At 40.8% G+C, this 20,695-nt stretch overlaps 2 protein-coding genes across 3 annotated transcripts; one reads left to right on the top strand and one right to left on the bottom strand.

The window, feature by feature from the left end:
- Window positions 1-43: 43 nt before the first annotated feature.
- ybey (ybeY metalloendoribonuclease) lies at window positions 44-2,543 on the top strand. Its single transcript, XM_085385360.1, has 4 exons — window positions 44-570; window positions 1,773-1,904; window positions 2,022-2,090; window positions 2,385-2,543. The coding sequence occupies exons 1-4, from the start codon at window positions 361-363 to the stop codon at window positions 2,478-2,480; spliced, it is 507 nt and encodes a 168-aa protein (XP_085241486.1). The 5' UTR covers window positions 44-360; the 3' UTR covers window positions 2,481-2,543.
- A 427-nt stretch (window positions 2,544-2,970) lies between these two features.
- Window positions 2,971-20,639, bottom strand: usp37 (ubiquitin specific peptidase 37). 2 transcript variants are annotated; one of them, XM_085385357.1, is made up of 24 exons: window positions 20,487-20,639; window positions 19,429-19,651; window positions 14,616-14,766; window positions 13,640-13,728; window positions 13,437-13,552; window positions 13,249-13,326; window positions 12,940-13,031; window positions 12,745-12,838; window positions 11,768-11,923; window positions 11,523-11,654; window positions 11,248-11,371; window positions 9,660-9,907; window positions 9,462-9,579; window positions 9,130-9,209; window positions 8,817-8,981; window positions 8,461-8,514; window positions 8,179-8,323; window positions 7,874-8,093; window positions 7,136-7,302; window positions 6,664-6,724; window positions 6,266-6,381; window positions 5,868-5,937; window positions 4,905-5,043; window positions 2,971-4,807 (listed from the first exon to the last, which is right to left on the bottom strand). In XM_085385357.1, the coding sequence occupies exons 2-24, from the start codon at window positions 19,600-19,602 to the stop codon at window positions 4,720-4,722; spliced, it is 2,877 nt and encodes a 958-aa protein (XP_085241483.1). In that variant the 5' UTR covers window positions 19,603-19,651; window positions 20,487-20,639; the 3' UTR covers window positions 2,971-4,719. The 2 variants fall into 2 exon arrangements, with proteins under 2 accessions (XP_085241483.1, XP_085241482.1); XM_085385356.1 differs by having other exon boundaries at window positions 8,179-8,326; window positions 20,487-20,638.
- Window positions 20,640-20,695: the final 56 nt, after the last annotated feature.

The raw sequence follows: 20,695 nt of genomic DNA, 5'->3' as shown, positions 1-20,695 counted from the left end.
TTCCGGTCCGACAAACTTATCAGTCCTCCTTCTGCTAGTAATGCTAAACCATTCGTTCCGCTATGGCCAATGAGGCGGTTGTTAACAGATAAGCGACCATATCTATTAAAAGAAAGAATATATTTCATGAATGTAAATTAGGTTATCAGAGCTGTATAAACCAGAAAAGAACTACACTATCTACTTCCCGGGGACTGCATTCGTGTCACCTCGGAGACTACAGTTTGCTTGTGGCTAACGGCGAAGCTCACCAACCGACAATAAAGTGCTGCCAGGTAGGAGATAGGTTAGTGGGTAACCTTCACCTATGTACCGAGATCTTTCCGTAGCTGTGTTCTCTTCTCGTGTCGGCTGTTTAAAATGGGAGTAGTTTTGAGGAACCTCCAGAAGGTGGTGCCTCTTCGGCGCGCCAGGCTGCGCAGGGACGTGGTCACGCTGAGACACATACTGGGCATCCAGAAGTTCGACCTGGGTATCATCTGCGTGGACAACCAGAAGATGCAGCAGATCAATCACATCTACAGGAAGAAGAACACACCCACGGATGTCCTGTCTTTCCCATTCTACGAGGTAAACATGGCAGCTAAACGTTTTGAATGAACACACTTCTGTTAGTGGAGATCTGGTGGTGGTGGGAGTGTGTTCTGGACGTCTTCTTCTGTTTTTGATTTATTACACTGCTTTGTGTGCAATAAAAGATTCATAAAGTTTCAAAGGCCAAATGGAGCTTCAGAAAAAGCCTCCTTTGTCGTCCAGCTGCTTCTTCTGTGACTCATCAACGTCACCATCTAACAGCATGGGCAAGCAGAGCCTTTGAATGGACTTATCAAGAGCTGTAGGGCAAACTACAGTCAGGGGGTCACAGGCAGCTGTGAACCATCTTAATCTGGCCCTCCACATCCTGAAAGGGAAATAAAACAACCCCAATTAGAAAGCTGAAGGCTGATTTGATTTCATTGTAACTGTCAGCCATGTGTCAGTATCAGTTTTCCACTGTGTAAAGCTTGGCCGAAAAAAATGGCATTGGTACAGTAAAATTATGCCTTTGGTGTGAATGGCTACATTAGGCATAGATGAGTCTGAAGAGTATTTTTTAAGCTCAAAATATTTCTACAGATCTTACACGTATGCTGTGTAAAAGGCTTTCAGTCAAAACTGTTGCCCAATGCTTGCATCATGGCTAATAGTGTCCTTTTCTAATCATCCATATTATCTTCTATGGAAAGCGGCATGAGGTGAATAAGAGTTTTGAAAGAGAGATAGTGTATGCACATTATTTTACTGTTTGGGCATCTATTTGTATTTAGTAGCTCCTTTAATATTAATGTTATTTAATATTCACTCAGGGACGGAAATTGGTGGCTTTCCATCTATTTTAAACCAAAACTGTGAACCTTACTGGTCTGCACCAGGTTACCTGTTTGGCATATATTACCATGGTGATATAGCCAGGTAAAAAATAAAATAAAATAAAAGAGAGCAACCTTCATGGCACTAAAAACTTTGACTCTAGGCTCAGCATAGTAGTACATCTCTCTGATCACTTCACTCAGTTTGGAAAGCTTCCTTAAAGGGCCTCTTTTTATTTACCCTCTACAGAATTTAACTAACTTTCACCACTAGGGTGCAGCGTTACTCAAGACTTAACTAGTTAAAATTGAGGTTAAGTTGACCTACTGTGCTATCTTGTGGGAAAGACATGAACACAGTCTGCAGGGTTGGGGTAACTTCTCCACTCAAATATCTGTGTGTTTTGTGGGGGTTTATTTAAGGACCTGAGGCCCGGGAAGTTGCCCTGCCCCCTTCACAGAGACGAGCTGAACCTTGGAGATATCTTCCTTGGGGTGGAGTTTGTGATGAAGCAGTGTCAGGAGGAATCCCTGGATCTGCATGGAGCGCTGACTGTATGAAACAGTAACTTAAGTTATCCTGTCCCTCATGCGTGTAATCCGTCAATGCTTCCAAATGAAGCACAGCAGTACCATTTTCTGTGATTAACTGTTTCATTGTTCCTGTTTCAGGTTGTCACTGCGCACGGGATCTGCCACCTGCTGGGCTACAGGCACGAGACAGAGGAAGAATGGACTGAGGTTTGTAAGGAGACAGTGGCTTTGTGTCCAAATTCATTCCTCCACTCAGACTATAGCTCAAATGGAAATACACTTTGTGCTCAAGTCACAAGATCACAACCCATTAGAAGTCCTTAGAAGATGCCTCCATCATCACATCTACAAAGACTGTTTTTTCCTTTAATCTGTCATCCATAGGTAGATCTATATGAGCTGAGTCTTTTTTTCTTTTTTTTTTTAATACCAAATTTATGAACTTCAAACTGTGTGATGTCTGGATGTTCGATGTTGATTAAAGGTGTAACATGTTTGCAGATGCAGCAGAGAGAAAACTACATCCTGAGCGAGTACAGCAGACTCACAGGCCGACACCTAGACCCCCTGATGAAGAGGTGCAGTCAGGACAGGTGACCCTGACTGCTGCCTGCAGGCCTGAGATTAAATATTGCACTATGTGATGGTGGAAACTGCTTCTATACTGTTGTGGTTCTTATATTTATTTGAAGACACCCACTACAGTCTGTATTATAAAATGACTTGTCACTAAACAGTCTGACCTCCTGAAAAAACACTTGATGTGAGCTCTGCTGAAGAGTTTCAAACACCAAAAAACGTCTGTTCTTTCATTGGAATATTTTATTAAAATCTGCTTTAGGAAGAGTCGGTTGTGTATGAAGGGTAGAAAAAGCTGTTCATTCTCACTTCACTAATACATGTTATGCTCTTTACACTGCGTGTAGGACAGCATGTTCAGGAGAGGCATTTAAGAAACGTCAATCAATGCAGACATTAAAACACCTGGAGAATTAACACAGCGTGGTGCAACAGGAAGTCGGCTAATCAGTGCACACTTCCTAAAATCCCCAAATATAAAGACAGAAGTTGTGTCAAATTTGGTCTGCAGTGATTTAATTTTTGAAATTAATGCCATGTTGTGCTAATTTGAGGGAATAATCTGCTGTACAGATTAAGTCTATAATAGCATGTGTACGAGTGAGCTTTTTTTTTTTTTTTTCCTTTCACAGAATAAAAGTTACACAGTCGGTGCCCAGTAATAAACAGAATATTCCACATATTTCATGCCTGACAGGAACTGGTTCATAAAGTGCCCCTTTTATGCTTTTTAAAATTAAAAAATAAAATAAAATCTCCCTACAGTTATAGACCAGAAGACAAACAGAAGTGAAAATATCCAGCATCTCCAACACTCACTACTGTTTATTTATTCCATCATTGAATAAATACTTGTAGGGTGAAACTGCTTTAAAACAAAAACACAGAGCTGCTAAAAGGCATTGTTTGTAGTCCATAACGAATCTACATCACGATGTACTGCCCTAGTAGCAGTGAGTTTGGCACATTTTGAAATAAAGAATCAACAGGTGATTCCGACTGTATTTACAGGTAAAAACGTCTTCCAAACATGGCTACAGCTTTAACAGTCAGTCTGAGAATATTAATGTTATCAACTGACCAATCAGAGCAGAAGACAGGTGCCTTGAAGGGACAGGCACTAAAACGGAGCAGATAACGGGTTCCTTCCCTGAACAATAAGGCGTTTAATCCCACAGTTACACTTTAACCATGTAAATGAGCATAACAGGGGCACTTTAAATGCTTAACACTTGTTCTAAAGGTGTTGAAATAAAAGATATTATGCAACAGGTACTGTATCTTCTCTGGTTATAAAGTAGTAATGACTTCCATTTGCCTTGGCTCATATTTTGGGCTAATTAAGAGAAACCAACCCCCTTCTATATGCAATAAATATAAAAATCTGTTGGCTTTATAGAAGAAACTCTGACTTGCACACTGTTTCAGATTTGACAAACATTCAAAAACAACAAGGTTGTGCGACTTTCCAAAGTAAAGCTTGTATGCACATATTTATAAAACTTTTCTTGGGAGGCACAAGGTCAAAACCCCAAACAAACAACAAAGTGTGATCAACTGAGAAAAGCTCAGTTAAATATTAATGAATGCACGTTCTTTCACACCTCTAAAATATGGAAATAATCACACAAAAAAATATCAGGTTGCACATGAAGTACAAAAAGCAACTGGGAAGACATCCACACTGTGGGACAGAAAGCTGTTTTGAATGGACCAGTTTGTGCCAGTAACAAATATTGCACCAAATGTACCCGCTAAATACAACAACCCTCTAAATTCTATAATAGCTTATACTCCAACATAGAATATATCTTTATTTTGCTTATATGGGAAATAAAGGGGTCTGCAAACATACAATCTACAAAGCACCAGGAGCGCCCAGTGTTTGATAGTTTGAAGTAAAAGTCTGAAGAAAAGTCTTTAAGAAAGAAACAACAAAATTAAACCTTACAAAACCGTTGATAAAATGATAGCAAAGAAAGACTCCAGCCCCAAAAACACGGAGGCAAAAATTGATCCACGGAACATTTTAACTGCATTTCTGGTATCTGAAAGAGTCTTGACAGGTCAGCCCCTGTGTCGGCATCATCAGGTGTTATTTTTATCCTGGCCTTTAGTGATCTGTAGAGGAAAAAGGAAATGCCTGAAGGCTACCTAAAAGGGACGGCAATCAGTAGTATAGGAGGATTCACAGGGCAGCTTTATCTAACAGGATCAGCTGTGGTTGAGTGTGGGTGGGCGTCCAAAGATGTTGCGCTCAGAGGGGCTGCAGGACATTCCTTCCTGCCTCTGAGGTGCTTCCGGCTCCAGATCTCTCCATCTCAGATAGCTGCTCGAACACATCCCTGAGAGATCACAAGGTAGCAGCGTGTTATTAGCAGGGCATCTCACATCATTACAGTGACATCTATAACCAGCTGACAGGAGGACTTGCACACTCACTTGTGCATGTAGAAGAAGATGTATCCGCTACGGTCACGGTCTCGCTGGACAGCTGCTTCCTGCGTGCGAGACACGTCCAGGTCATTGTAGGTCAGCCACGAATGTTTCTTCATGTCGTACACGTCACTGATGTAATGGCCTACAGGGAAGATAAAGATGGGGAACAATCTATCAATATTTGTTCACAGAGCAAGCATTTGGTTCTTGAAGTCTATAGTCACGACAGCGACAGACACAGAGGGCACACCCACGCCATCCACGTATAGACAAGGATGATGTCACCAGCATTTATCCAAAGTTATTGGACAAATATAACCTCTGCCTGACACATGAGCTAACTTTATGGTTCTAGCTTTAGTATACAGTCAGGTAAATAAGTGTTTGGACAATGATACTTTTTCTTTTTTTCTTTTTTTTTTAAATTCCACTGTGTTGGTGGCCTGAAAGATTAAAAAACAAAAAACATTTTTATAGCCACATTATCAGTGGCTCCTCCTAAAACCTACAACCATTAAGTTAGCTAATGTCTTAGATTTCAATTCTGTTTTACCTGGTCAGCTAATATTCATCATCTAATATCAGATCAGGACAGGCTAGATCATGTTTTTGCTGAAAGGTGCTGACCATTATTTGAGGCTCTCACAAAATTTACTGCTGAAGACAAAACTAAAGGCAAGAGACCCACAAACCCACACCAAGTAAAGACCACACAGTTTCATCCAGCAGTGTTTTCCCTGATAATTTAAGGATTCTTAATATAAATAAACTTTATTTCTGGCTGCCAATTTCTTCATTGACATTTGAGATAATAAGGGATATAAATAAAGCAGCATAAACATCAAAGCAGTTCCTTAAAGTGTTCATACACAGTTTTGACTCATCTTCATTGTTCCTGAATAATTTGTCACTGTCAAAACACATGAGGACCTAAACTCGGAGGCACAAACAAACACAAGTGCTCACCAGAGGAGGAGCTGCTCCCAATGTGACTGACCACACTGATGAGTCTGAACGAGTTGGCCAACTCCCCACTCTGTGGATTACAGGATACATAGGCAGGTTAATGCAGGCCACAACCAATAAGTTATCATCAGTCTGCTGCTTTATTTAACTTATTCTGCAGTTTCTTAATCAGTGCGTGTATTTCACCATGTTCTGATTCATAATCAACTCAGTGTCCTGCAGATTATCTAAGACTTTATCTGTGGTGTGTAAACTGACCCTTTATTAAGGTTTACATTTGTAAAACACTGTTTTTATTTTTGCATAGTGATTATACATCCGTTGTATTTAAGGTGAATAAACTATTTGCTGTTTTTTGTGCTCTGCAGCATTTTACACTGTGTGCCAGCTGGATATACCTCTGCGTTTCTCTTCAGGTTCTCGGCTTCTGCTTCAGTGTACTCCATGTCCAGCACATCCTCGTTGCCAGAGTCATCATCCGAGCAGAGCAGATCGGGCAGGGAGTTGTTAAACTCTGTTGAATGAGGAGGAGATGATGACGCCGGTGCAGTATTTTCACATTGCTCAGAGTCTGATTAAAGAACACTTTAAACATTTGTTTGTGCTGACTAAACAGATCTGCAAATATCCAGTCAAATTTCTTTGTTTAGTGGCTGCGTTCAGTCTTATTTACATCGCCACACTGCTGCCAGCTGAGCGGGATCAACAGCAACCATCACAATACAAAAATCAGCTGAACACAGTTGGTCAAATAAGCGTGTGCTGACGATTCCTGGGAGTAAATTGTATTTCTTACCTTGCAAGCTGAGCTCAGTGGCTCTCTTCAAATCATCGTCCTCTCTCATCTCCTGAGCTTCCTGTAGAGATGATGTCATAAGTTTTATTTTCCTGCATCAGGTCTGTTAGTTGGTGAAAGACTTCAGAGTAGTCAATGATATTTAAGGATAATGAGAGATCTACTGTAATCGAACAGCAAATGGAAGGTCACCATTACTGGAAGCTAGAAAAAAAATTGTTGTGAGCATCTAACACTGGTAGAACTGGTGCACCAAACTCAGGTGTTACATTGGATTATACAAAGGTCCATTTGGGTCAGAGGGATGTAAATGTAGCATCCCTTCTGATGGGCTCCAACCATTCTCTCTTCAGCAGCTGAAAGTAAGCACTTTTTCCATTTAGGTGCATCAAAGTGTCTCCACTGTGTTGAAATATGAAAACAATTGAGCTGCAGATGTGTTAAATGCTACACAGTCTCTCTCTGGTCTTACATGCTCCTGGAGGCTCTGTGCCAAAGCCTGCTGCAGCTCCTGTTCTTCTCTCTCCTGATCCAGATTGTACTGTTGGACCCAGTCCAGCTCCCCCTGCTGCTGACCACTCTCTGGAGTTTGGTTCTCCTTGTTTTCATCCATGGTCAGGTCCAAGGAGTCCAGCACATCTACAAGAGTTCAGCAAATACTCGAGTCAGCAAACCTGATACGTGAAGTTGGGTTTTTTTGTTGGATTTGTTGGTAACCCAGGGTTTATGTGAATGTAGAAACCCACAATCAATTTAAGCAGCATGTACTTTCAAGAGAATATGGAACGAAACATGAATGAGCCTTTCTTAGAAATGTCACATATAATAAAAACCTGATGCAGATCCCGTATTAAAAAACAAAAAAAACAAAAAAGTCTATTGCAAGTTTAAGTACTCCAAGAAGTGAGTCTGATCACTTGGCAGCCTTCCCGAAATACCTCTGGCCATTTATATGCAGCATGATCTTAATTAATTGTAACTTTAGTGGTCAGCAGAACAAAACAAACAAACAAAAATAAATAAATAAACACATCTGCATTTAAGTACCAAAACTCCAATCTAACCACTCTTAAAATTTGCAAATGTTTTCCTAAAATAAAAACTTTGTTTCCCCTGAAAGCTGTACATCTACCATCATCTTTGCTGTTAAGAAATCTTGCAATAGATTTGAAACTCATACTGTCTCTGCTTAAATATCCCGTTAGAGTACCTGCGGGCTGTTTGCTATCTGCTTCTAGCAGATCTGCGTGATAGGCCAAGTCATGTGCATCTGTGTCCCCAAACCCGGTGTCCGGGCTGCTTGTCGGCTCATCATCCAGAGGAGGAGGTGCAGAGAGCCCGGCCTCTTGGCGACTAATCTCCAGCACAGCCGCCAGCATTTCATCATCATTGATGCCACTGAAGTCTGTTGAATCGATTGCTGCCCCCCTCTGAAAACACATTAAACTGTGTCACAACAGAAGACGCCAGAGGAGGCTGGATTCTGTTTGTTAAAGTGTAAAAGCAGATGCTCACCTCTTCAGCGCGATCATCGTCGTCAGGCAGACAGATACTCAGGCGTCGCTTGCGGCTCGCGCTCACCTTCCTGTTAGGCCCCTCTTCGCAGTCAGAGTCCACAAGGATGGAGGTACAGTTGGAGTTGGAAGTTTTCCCTACGATCCTACTACACAAAGTCACATGTTCAGCAAATAAATTCATAAGCCCAAACAGAAAACCCTTCAGTCAGATAACACATTGTTTAAAGAGGTTGTTAAAGCACAAAAGTCATTTTTCCTCTGCAAGTGTTGCAGAACTTACCGAAGAGGCGCTGTGGACGAGTTGACCAACTGTGACGTTTTAAGTGTTCTGGACCTTTGAGAAAAACAAAGGCAAATAAAACTCTTGCTGCTATTGGAGCTCTACTTCTAGGCTGATTGTTAAGTTTTACTTAAAGGAGCAATATTTGCATGTTTTTCCTTTAAATTGCAAACTAAATGCTGACTTTATTACATGTAGTCCTCTCTGGGGTATTAAACCAACATGAAAAATCATGGCTGCAGGAGATGTCAAAACATTGCCAATTGGCCTTTTAAAACTGAAATCACTCCAGCCATCTAATGTATTTACACAGAATTAAATTTGTATGCATATTAAAATGTTTTCTCCCATCTTACAAGGCAGCTTGAGGGCTCCAGCCAAGGCTGATGGGGGGTCTTGTAGATTCGGTGCAGTGGGGGAGCAGGGTCAGGTATCGTGGGATCAAGACCTGCTGACCCAGCTTGCTGTTTAGAGACAGCTGAGCGTTAAAGCTGTACCGTTTCAGGTGTAGGATAAGCACTCTGTGAAGACAAAGGTTTTTAGGCACTTAAATTCTTTTTATTCCATAAGCTGGTTATGCTTTCAATGTTTTCCATATGTGCTGTATCTCTGTATCTTTAGTGTTTATTGCGTGTCTTTACTGTGTGTGTTTAAACAGACTGTAGATACCTGGGTAGTTTACTGAATTTATGCGTAACAGTCGCTGATTTCCCGTTGCACTTTTCACACGAATACTCAATTTCCTCCATCTGTAAAAAGAAAAAGTAACTAATTATATATGAAATTACATCCAGCCGATGCTTGTCTCGAAAGAAATTCTATTTTTTGTGTCTCCTCACAAAGGCTCTCTCAGTTTGTAAACTGCAAACTAAAATGCTACAGTGTTTTTTCCTGCTTGAGCCTCATTGCGCATACTAAGCTAATAAGTGCACTCCTCTGACCCTGTTGGTCATTTTTGATCCAACATGGGGGGCATCAGGATGACGGGACCAGTGACTCACCCTAAAAAACAGATCCAGGGAGTCCTGGATGGAGCGAAGCGGCAGTGTCTTCTTTCTTCGCGGCAAGTCGATGGACAAGTCATTGAATTGTTCTCGCTTGTTCACCACCTCGCCACAGCTGCAACACAACAAAGAGGGAATCAAACACCTTTCACCTTCATCGAGAGTTTTGAATGATAGGCAGGAGACCAGCCTCACCCTTTGCACGTGATGGTGTGCTGCACCTCAAACTCCATGTTGACCGCCACGGGGCAGGTGTAGATCCGCGAGGTGTCTGCCTCATCACCAGGCTCTGCTTTGACTGCCGATGACGTTCCCTCCAGACCATTCTCACCCACTACAGAAGATGAGGAGGAGGAGGCGGCCTCGTTCGTTAAGCTCTTATTCATCTTCTCCACGTCGTCCTTCAGCTGGTCCAAGCACTGACTCAAGAATTCATGAGCATCCTGAAAAACAAGAAACATGTAGGGGTTTAAAACAGGATTTTATTCACAGCCACTTTAAACCATAAGCCTGAAAGATTTAACTTTTGTGTGTTTTAGTTTGGGGGGGGTTTTTTGCCTCTCCTGGTCGGTACTTTAGCAATCAGAATTGTTGTCTGAAGAAAGATGCTCAACGGATTTATTTTTTTTTAAGTGGAGAAAGTATGGCAATGCCATGTTGGTCCACTTGATTGATCTATATTATTATTAGACAAAAAGAAAGAAAGGGAGAGAGAAAGACAGAAAAACAGAGGGGAGGGGGGGCAGTAAGAGACACTGAGAAAATTTGTTAGAACAGCTATTAAAAGAAGAAGAAAATGAAACAAACAACAAGAGAACACCACAATACAGAGATCAAAGCAACAACCTAGATAAGTGTAAATAACAGTAAATACTAAATATTGAATGTTATAAACAAAAAAACAACAGAGTTGTGATGATGCACATCTATCACAAAACTATGAGCAGGCAGCCTCAAACAGAAATGGATGGGAAGGGGGGGGGGGGGGGGGGGATCCTCCTTTGAAAGCCAAAAGTCATAATTTGAACCAGCGTGCCATCTCATATTTGCTTTACTTTCGCTTTGAAATTGAGACACTTTCTAAAGTCACTTGATTGCATTATAGTCAGCTTTTATTTAATTACATTATCATTGAATTGCTGAGCTCTGTACTGTATCACATGTTTCTACATGTTCTACTGTGTTAGATTTTTACTTATTTATCACTTTTAAAACACTTTCCTTTTTGTTTTTAGCCTCTTTCACATAATTTTACCTCGCTGGACACTTGTTGTGTCGTATTGTATTTTACTGTGCTACACACTACTGTATATGCACACCTTTTTTTTGGTATTGTAGTCTGTGTTCAATTTTTAGCTGTGGCACCAGAGAAATTTTTGAGCAAATACATTATATCTTCAGTCCAAACACACAGAGTAATAATTAGATAATTATTACTAATTAGATAATAATTAGAATTGCAGACTGTCCTTCAGCAGGTATTCTGAGCCCAAAATGAGCTCAACATTAATAATAAACAGTCTTACTGTAATTTGGGACTAGAGGAAGAGGAAGAAGTTAGAGAAAACACTGGGAAAAGCAAACCTATATTACCTGTTTAATTTCTAAACTGTGCTCTTTAAACATAAACCTTCTACTAAAAGTTATTCTCTACACTATTATTCTTAAATTTTCAAAGGTGCAATTTAAAGATTTGTTTTGCTGTCCCTTTTCATATGTGGGCACACAATCTCAACTGAAAAGCATACCTGGTCATATACATGAGTTTAAGTGGGAAACTTACATTCTGCATGTTTCCAGAGAAACGCTCCGCTGTGGAGGAGATGGCACTCTTTACTTTCCTCAAAAGGTCTTTCTTCGTCTCTGGACAGGCCACATCCTTCTTCACCATGAGGTGAGCAAATCGCCTGCACAGAGTGAAGACAGGACACTGATCATAACAAAGTTCATTTAAACTGCTTCCTGTGTCATTTAACACCTATGTTAAAAATGACAACAATCCAGAGTATTGTTAACAAACAACAGTTACTATCAACCTATAATAATATAATACAGTACCTGAGCAAGGCATTGATGGGCAACTTCTTCCATGGGATGCTCTGCCTCAGCATGTCATTAGAGAAGGAGGGGAGACTGAAGAGGGACTGCAGGATGGCATTCATGTAGCAGGTGTTGCCCAGGTTGGAAAATCTTAAATGAATAACAGAAGTTTCAAAAACTGCTTGTTGTTTTGATTTTTCCCTTGTTATTTGGTGTCATGGATCAAATTAATTTCATATCAAGTGGAGCTGGCTTATCTGTACCCTTGCAGTGGAGCCTGAGGCTGTGCCAGGGTAGAGGGCCTCTGCTTGTTCCAGCCACCGTAGTCCAAGGAGGGTCGTACCTTCTTAAAGGGAGTGGAGTGGTTCGGTAGCATGAGGCTCCTTTTGGCTGTGGGGGTCTGTGCAGTACTGGATGGCCTGAGGAGATTTAAAAATCAATCACTGGATGAATAGAAATGTTCTCCCCTGTTATCACCTGGGCCAAGGAGATGACTGGTTCCTTTCATCTGATTTTAACTAATCAAAACCTACCCAGGTTTGAAGCCAGCACTCTAAGCACCCACCATCAGTCTAGCAGGAAGCTTGGAAAAGTCTGCAGGCAGGTGGGAAAGCTTGGCTCAACCTTGTGAAAGTAATTCACTTTTGAAATTAGATCTGGGACAGAATCTTTAGACCTGATTTTTTCTTATCTAAGATTTCATTTCGGATCTTCATAAATATATATCTAAGTCAATCAAGACAAATTGGGAGACGTACTTTTAATTCTAGGTTTAGATTTCTTTCTAATTACAGGAACACAACTCACAAGTATTCTAATGATCTTGAAATTATCTAAAAATTATTAACTAAAATACAGACAGTTAAGATCTTTAAAAAAAAAAAATCATAGTTTATGTGACTATATTTTATGTCAAAATATTCACTTTCCCTTGCCTGGTAGGATATAATGCACTATCACATAGTGGCGATAATGCAGTTAGAAGCTGTTTGTAACCTTGAAACAAAACACATGATGGCTACTAGCTACCAGGTATCAGCAAAGTGGGAGATAATCTATAAATAGAAGAATCACAGAAAGCCAAAGCTAGCATGGAGGGCGGGTACTGTAGAAGTCATCTTCGAAGAACAATCAAAAGGTTCCCTTTAAATAAGTATCAAATAGTACTGTTTTTAAATTCTTGATCCTAGGTTCAAACTGCTGCTGCTTTGCATTTTAATTGAGCCATGAAGCAACTCACCTGTCCAGAAAAGAGTGGCTCTGGCTGTAGTCTTTAGTCACAGATCGGCTGCCGTAGAAAGATGATGGCTGAAGGGGAGTTGACCCAAGAGGAGCTACAGTTAAGGAGGCACATGAGTGTATCAGTGTCTGGGAAAAATTTGCATAGAGAATGCTGTGCAACTAGATTACAAAAAGGTGGTGCTGCTGGGTTTACCTGAGCTCCTGTTCTCCTCTGACTGCTTCAGCTTTTCTTTGCAGCTCAGAAGAAACTTCCTGGAGGAGGGGTCAGAAGTCGCCTTGTTGTTGCTGAAAAATGTTACTCAAATTCAGTAAAATAAAGTCTATCAATCAAGGTTCGTATTTTGCCGATGAAAGTAGCGACCTACTGATTACCAGTTACAGTTTTAATTATCTCGCCACAAGATTTGCAAAAAACAAACAGGCAGTGGTTCAGACAAAAGGCTGCAGAGATAAGGTCATCCTATGAGTCACCAACAGCACTGCAATTCAGTGCTGATTATACCTCGAGGAGTCGTTTTCCTTTGGGTAATCCTCACTGAGGTCGTTATCAGGAGTGAGGAGTCGCTTTCTCTTCTCGCTCCTGAGAAACAGAAACATCGAATAATTCACATGCCAAATGGGGCAGGATTAAACATTCATAAATTAATTTAATTTATTCTGTGTAATACAGTCTAAAAATTCCCAGCCTGCCTGTTTTCAGACAGTCCTGTGCGAGTGGGAGTGGAAGCCGCTCTGCTCGGGCTGCCGAGAGGTTTTCTCGGTGTCGTGTCCTCCCGGCCTTCTGCGCTCTGCCGCCTCAGTGTCGTCTGAACACACCAGGAGGAATTAAGTTAAACACATGTGGACAAACGTACATGTGTTTAAGTTAAGATTGTTATTGCATTCTTGATCACCTGTCTCTCCCCGGACGGGTTAGCCTCATTTTTCACAGATCTGTTCCCGAGCACACTGAAGTTGGCACTTCCGAGGGATGATTTTAAAACTGCAGCATAAACAAAAAGTTCAGGGGGAAAAAAAAAAAAAAAAAAAAAAAAAAAAAGCATAAAAATGATCCCGTTACACTGTAGAGTCAGCATCACTTCAAGTTAATCTATGTGCTTGAACTGAAAATAATAAAAAATAATAATAATAAAAAAAAATAAAAATAACACTGCTGCATTGCCATGATGCATAAAGCATTCAGATCATAGATTTAAAAGCAGACTAACACACACCTTACTTCGTAACAACCTGTTGCATAAGTTTTCATGACAGCTACAGATGTTTTGTTTATTTAATAGGATACAAATGAATCCTGTTCTTCAAGCAAACTGATGACATGCAGAGGTGCAAGGCAGCCCAGGTGGAGAAATTTTGTTTTTACACTTAGCAACTAATTTTATTTCTCTATCTGATAAGAAAACTATTCAATCAGATAGTTATTTGTGGTGAATGAAATACATTTACAATTTGAAGCACTTTTAAGCACAACATCTGAAATTCAAGTACCTTTCAAACCTTGAAAAGACAAAATAAAATTCAAGCATTTATAAGGATAAGGATTTCAAGCACCTGTACAAACCCTGTTACTAACATTGGGTATCAATTAAATGTAAACCAAATAGATTAAATGACTAGTACATCTGTTATCAACTAGTGACAATAGCAACAACTAGTCGACTGGTCAGCCAGACGAGCACATCCCTACTTGAAACTCTGCATCAACTTAAGAAATATTAATATATTAACATGAAGCTGCAGAGAAAAAGTGACCATTCTCTGCAGGAAGAGCATACAAGGATTAATTCCCAAAAAAATAAAAAATAAAAATCTTTCAGTTTTGTTTTGTTTGTTTTGTTGTTGTTTTTTAATGTGCAGGGGTGTCATTACCTGGCTTTCCTTGCTTCAGCTTTTCAAGGTATTCTTTAGTCTTCTGAACCAAAGGTGGAGGCATCTTGTCCAGCGTGATGACACTGTTATCCTTCAGAGTCAGGACGATGCGGTTGGCACTCTGGCTAATATTTTTCACGTTCTGGTTCAGCTGAGAGCAAAGAACAGCAAATATTCGGATTCATGATTATTACTATTACATACAATAGTAATATATACATTATCATCGTCATCATCTTTCTCCTCACATCATACTTGTTGATAAAGTATACCTTTGAACAAACTAGTTCTATATGACAAACCTCACTCTATCAGCTATTACTTTCTTCAATAGGTCTTATATCATGCTATCTGAGGAGTGAGGTTCTTCGTAACAAGAGACTCAGAACACTTGACTGTGATGACAAAGTTTTTTTTGTTTTACTTCTCTTGCTCCAGACTATTACAGAAAAGCTCTTATATGTCTGTTTGGAAATTATAACAGTCGTGGGGGTTCAATTTTTTTGACTTTCCTAGCAATGGAGCAAGACAGATTCATTACAGTGTTAGCGCCTCCAAGTTTTCCAGACTTTCCTACAAACTTCAGTTATATTGTGTTGGTAGGAGGGGATCGAGAGAAGGCACACACACTTTATTAAAGAAAGTAATAACAAACTTCGTGTGAATGGGTTAGAGTTTCTGATCTCTTAGACAAACTCCAGCCTCTCTGTCTTAACGCTTTCCCCATCAAAACAACATTTGACAACCTCCCCTGCGCCCATAAAGATGGGTTTTGACACCTGAGTATTTGAATAAATATGTGGTTTGCATAGGCAGAGACCACCTTCAATAACTTCCAATTTAAACCCAGGCATTTTGTTCCATAAGCAGGCCTGAAATATTACAGAAACGGCTAATCTTTAAAAAAAAAAAAAAAAAAAAAAAAGAAAAGAAAAGAAAAGAAAAAGAAAAAGAAAAAAAAAGAGCATCCAAGGTTACTCCTAGTAGGGGAGAGTTAAACAGCAGCAGATGCTGTGGTCCTTGTCCTGCATGGCCTACTAGCCATGAACCAGTTTATCTCCTGATGCAGGTTTGGGTCAGAGTGACCCACCAGGTCACAGCAGATCAGCAGAGCAGAATAAGGACTAAGATAGGAGTGGTTAAGTTGAACTGCAAAAACAAGAGGTTTACTAGTAGGGAAAAAGAGGACAGGAAGCTAGCTGTTTTAGCAGCAACTGAACTTTCAAAATAAGAGGAAGGGTAATATTAATTATTCTTTTTAGACCCAATCACATCAGTCAGTCTGAAATATTTTAGTTCTGGAATATGGGATCATCTAAAAGAAGTACAGGCATGCATTAAAAACACTTGACCCGAGGGCTGAACAAACCCTGGTATGTGCCATGGGTGAGATTATGTTTCTAATCCAGTTCATTCATGGCTTCAGTGCAGAGCTACTGCTCATTCATTGCATAATGCCTCAAAGCTGACAGCTTAGATTCTTCTAGTACTGACATGAATCAGACATGTAAGACTGATTTATGGGGTGCCATTTAAAAAGTTTGTTCCTGTAATGCTTTAAAAAGAAATATCATCATTTAGCCATCCATTAGTAGGAGTCTTTTCAACCAAGAAAGCAACTCAAAAAAAAAAAAAAAAAAAAAAAATCTATATATATCTATATCTATATACAGTGGGGCAAAAAAGTATTTAGTCAGCCACCGATTGTGCAAGTTTCCCCACCTAAAATGATGACAGAGGTCAGTAATTTGCACCAGAGGTACACTTCAACTGTGAGAGACAGAATGTGAAAAAAAAAAAATCCATGAATCCACATGGTAGGATTTGTAAAGAATTTATTCGTAAATCAGGGTGGAAAATAAGTATTTGGTCAATAACAAAAATACAACTCAATACTTTGTAACATAACCTTTGTTGGCAATAACAGAGGTCAAACGTTTACTATAGGTCTTTACCAGGTTTGCACACACAGTAGCTGGTATTTTGGCCCATTCCTCCATGCAGATCTTCTCGAGAGCAGTGATGTTTTGGGGCTGTCGCCGAGCAACACGGACTTTCAACTCCCGCCACAGATTTTCTATGGGGTTGAGGTCTGGAGACTGGCTAGGCCACTCCAGGACTTTCAAATGCTTCTTACGGAGCCACTCCTTTGTTGCCAGAGCGGTGTGTTTTGGATCATTGTCATGTTGGAAGACCCAGCCTCGTTTCATCTTCAAAGTTCTCACTGATGGAAGGAGGTTGTGGCTCAAAATCTCACGATACATGGCCCCATTCATTCTGTCCTTAACACGGATCAGTCGTCCTGTCCCCTTGGCAGAAAAACAGCCCCATAGCATGATGTTTCCACCCCCATGCTTCACAGTAGGTATGGTGTTCTTGGGATGCAACTCAGTATTCTTCTTCCTCCAAACACGACGAGTTGAGTTTATACCAAAAAGTTCTACTTTGGTTTCATCTGACCACATGACATTCTCCCAATCCTCTGCTGTATCATCCATGTGCTCTCTGGCAAACTTCAGACGGGCCTGGACATGAACTGGCTTCAGCAGCGGAACACGTCTGGCACTGCGGGATTTGATTCCCTGCCGTTGTAGTGTGTTACTGATGGTGACCTTTGTTACTTTGGTCCCAGCTCTCTGCAGGTCATTCACCAGGTCCCCCCGTGTGGTTCTGGGATCTTTGCTCACCGTTCTCATGATCATTTTGACCCCACGGGATGAGATCTCGCGTGGAGCCCCAGATCGAGGGAGATTATCAGTGGTCTTGTATGTCTTCCATTTTCTGATGATTGCTCCCGAAGTTGATTTTTTCACACCAAGCTGCTTGCCTATTGTAGATTCACTCTTCCCAGTCTGGTGCAGGTCTACAATACTTTTCCTGGTGTCCTTCGAAAGCTCTTTGGTCTTGGCCATGGCGGAGTTTGGAGTCTGACTGTTTGAAGCTGTGGACAGGTGTCTTTTATACAGATGATGAGTTCAAACAGGTGCCATTCATACAGGTAACGAGTGGGGGACAGAAAAGCTTCTTACAGAATACGTTACAGGTCTGTGAGAGCCAGAGATTTTCCTTGTTTGAGGTGACCAAATACTTATTTTCCACCCTAATTTACGAATAAATTTTTTACAAATCCTACCATGTGGATTCATGGATTTTTTTTTTTTCACATTCTGTCTCTCACAGTTGAAGTGTACCTCTGGTGCAAATTATTTACCTCTGTCATCATTTTAAGTGGGGGAACTTGCACAATCGGTGGCTGACTAAATACTTTTTTGCCCCACTGTATATCTATCTATCTATCTATCTATATATATGCGCGCTTTTTTAATTTATCATTTATTAAAATTATAAATATATATTTTAACTCAGAAGTAGTTTTTAAATTTAATGTTGTTGAAACAACAAAGTAATAAAAAAAATAAACCTATCTGATCGAGAAATCACTCATCTTTGGAAAAGAGAGTTTATTACAGACAAATGGCTCTTTCCAAAATAAAAGCTATACTATACGCTTCTTCTGGGGTATACTCTCAGCAGCATATTAAACATATCAGGTCCCCATAAGGAGAATCATGTGCTAACAGCTGTCTAAATGACTCAGGTAAAGTTTGTAACATGCGTGCTTGTTGTTTTTGTCTGCCTCCACTTGTCTTTGCACTAGGATGATGTCGGAGTAAATGTGCAGTCATATTCGTTGTGTTCCCACTAGTGCTGTCAGCGTTAATCTGAAATGACGTTAACATGACAAATCTCCGTTAACGAGCTACCGCGGATCGCCCCGTGCGTGGGGCTGGACTGCATCAACACGTTAATGAGCAAACTGCGCTAACGCAGTAGTTCCCACCCATGTAATTGAGCATTGCGTGGCACATCCGACATACTGTTTTACTTTTGTCCATGACGCGCTTACCTTCAGGGTCATACTTCACATGAAGACCAAAATAGTTCCAAACGCCAGATCTGAATGAGGGTGGGGGAGGTTCAATTTGCCATGTTGCAACGAGCTTAGCTTCTGTCTTGCTAGCTTGTGCTGCGCTCAGTGGATCTGCGCTTGACAGTGCAGCCTAGGCGGAGTAGTCGAACGCAGATCCACTGAGCTCTCAACACAGACAGCATCGTCAGAAGAAAAGTTGATAAAAATAAATTAAAAATTTTGTATTGTTCGATACATATGCGTACCGAAACGAAAGCACTGTATCGAACGGTTCAATATCGATACGAGTATCGTTGCACCCCTAATATTTTTGTATTGTTCGATACATATGCGTACCGAACGGAAAGCACTGTATCGAACGGTTCAATATTGATACGAGTATCATTGCACCCCTAATATTTTTGTGTGTGGTTTCTTGCAGGATTATGAGGGTTCAGTGTCTTTTTCTCTGTTTTTAAATCAGCTGTTTAATTTGCAAGTCTGGTGCATTCTTACATTTTTTTTTTTTTTTTTTTTTTTTTTTTTTTTAAAACGTTCCTCTCATCTAACTCATTCACTCTTACACACCAAAATAAGGCGGTGGCATGACTCACCCCAAGGAATCTTATTTTGACATGTGAATTGACACAACAATCCCAAGAATAACAGGCAACCCACAGTACCTTCTGAGCCAGCTGACCCAGATAAAACAATACTCTATCTGGATGAAGTGCAAAAGGTTGCTAGATCATAATCAAAAGGACCACTAAAATCGAAATCAGTACCTCTTAGGACATTAACAAAAAAATGACAATAATAAAGACCAATGTGAAAGTAAGACATTTTTTGGGGTCTTATAAACAACAGTAAACACAGTAAAACACAAAAAAAACAGTAAAATACCTGGAACGTTTTGGAAGCTCCTCCACAGTTGAATCTCAGGCAGAGGTTAACTTTATTGTCCTTTTCCAAAATCTCAAACGTCCCTTCTTTCCACCTGGTGGTGCCCAGGTCCAGACTGGTGAAACGGATCTTCACAGCCCCAGCGCTGGAGAGTTTGGGCACTACAGTTGCCATGGCTTTCTATCCCGTTGGTGCACTTGGGAGACTGGGACTCAAACTAATCCTAAAAAAGACAAATTGGATCCGCTGTCACACAATCTGAGCACATTATATTTATAACAACTGAATGTGTTCAGCAGGAGCAGTTTAAACCAATGGTCAGGTAGTTCTGAATTTGATTACTCTAGTTAAATACTGCAGGAAAATAATGAGCTTAACGAACAGAAGCAGCCACTAAAATGAACATAGCACCTCTTTTTGTAATAACACTAATATCACCTGTAGTCGTCTCGGTGAAAGCAACTTCAAAGTTTCCGAGGCTGAGCTCAGATAACGAGAGCAGGCAACCCACGTTGTCAAAGTCACAAGAAAGTACAAACCATCCAAAACAAGCTGACAGGAGTCAGCGCAGCATCTCGCAGCAGAAAAGCGGACAGCACGCTCGCAATGCATTTCTGACAAATAAAACAGCTTGTTTGGCTGCGTGTGGCAGCTCGTGCCTTGTGATTTTCTTTGCTAGCAGCTTCAATAAAAGCCCATGTTTGCATCTGCCATCAAACTAGCCAAACTAACGGCCACTCTGAGTCGCGGTAGCCAACGACTGGTACGTGCACAACAACACGGGATGTTCCCTCTCAGCTCAAGGCATCGATGCTCCCACAGAATTACCTGTCCAAACCGGCAACTCCAAGAAAAGGTGCTAGCCAAAAGTAAAAAAAGCCCCTTTGGATGCGGATAATGTCGTATGCCCGTCCGCAGCCCCTGAATGGGATGGAGGAGGCCGACGTTAGCACCTCGGCTAACAAGCTAACGGACGCTAGCTAACTGGCTAATTTGCTAATCTGTAATTTGGTGATGGAAAGCGTATCGCGTTGCGATTACACCGAGCAGGTACTTACCTATCGATGACGAGAGCTTGTCTTCAAACTTCTAAAAGTCCGGTGTCGCTTCTGTAGCTGCTGAGCAGGCAGAAAGTTTGTTTTGCCGGCATTCACCTGCTCTCCGGTGCTGTTGACAGCAGAACAGCACACGACGCGTCGCTGAGCTGCGCGATGATGGCGGGAATGTGAAAATTTACAACGGAAGTAATGACCGAGGATTTTCATCT

Source organism: Rhamphochromis longiceps, linkage group LG16 (assembly GCF_057381845.1).
Source record: "Rhamphochromis longiceps isolate RC_006_pf linkage group LG16, R_longiceps_female_GT1.1, whole genome shotgun sequence".
Taxonomy (NCBI): domain Eukaryota; kingdom Metazoa; phylum Chordata; class Actinopteri; order Cichliformes; family Cichlidae; genus Rhamphochromis; species Rhamphochromis longiceps.
This window is presented reverse-complemented; position numbering and strand designations above follow the sequence as displayed.

Excerpts from the sequence above, each read along its gene's own strand:
- usp37 (XM_085385356.1), bottom strand. The coding sequence starts at position 19,602 with ATGGCAACTGTAGTGCCCAAACTCTCCAGCGCTGGGGCTGTGAAGATC. Across the intron at positions 8,327-8,460 it reads TCGTCCACAGCGCCTCTTCG|TAGGATCGTAGGGAAAACTT; the intron begins GTAAGTTCTGCA and ends GACTTTGTGTAG. Across the intron at positions 5,044-5,867 it reads TGGGAGCAGCTCCTCCTCTG|GCCATTACATCAGTGACGTG; the intron begins GTGAGCACTTGT and ends TCTTCCCTGTAG.
- ybey (XM_085385360.1), top strand. The coding sequence starts at position 361 with ATGGGAGTAGTTTTGAGGAACCTCCAGAAGGTGGTGCCTCTTCGGCGC. Across the intron at positions 571-1,772 it reads TGTCTTTCCCATTCTACGAG|GACCTGAGGCCCGGGAAGTT; the intron begins GTAAACATGGCA and ends GGTTTATTTAAG. Across the intron at positions 2,091-2,384 it reads CAGAGGAAGAATGGACTGAG|ATGCAGCAGAGAGAAAACTA; the intron begins GTTTGTAAGGAG and ends ACATGTTTGCAG.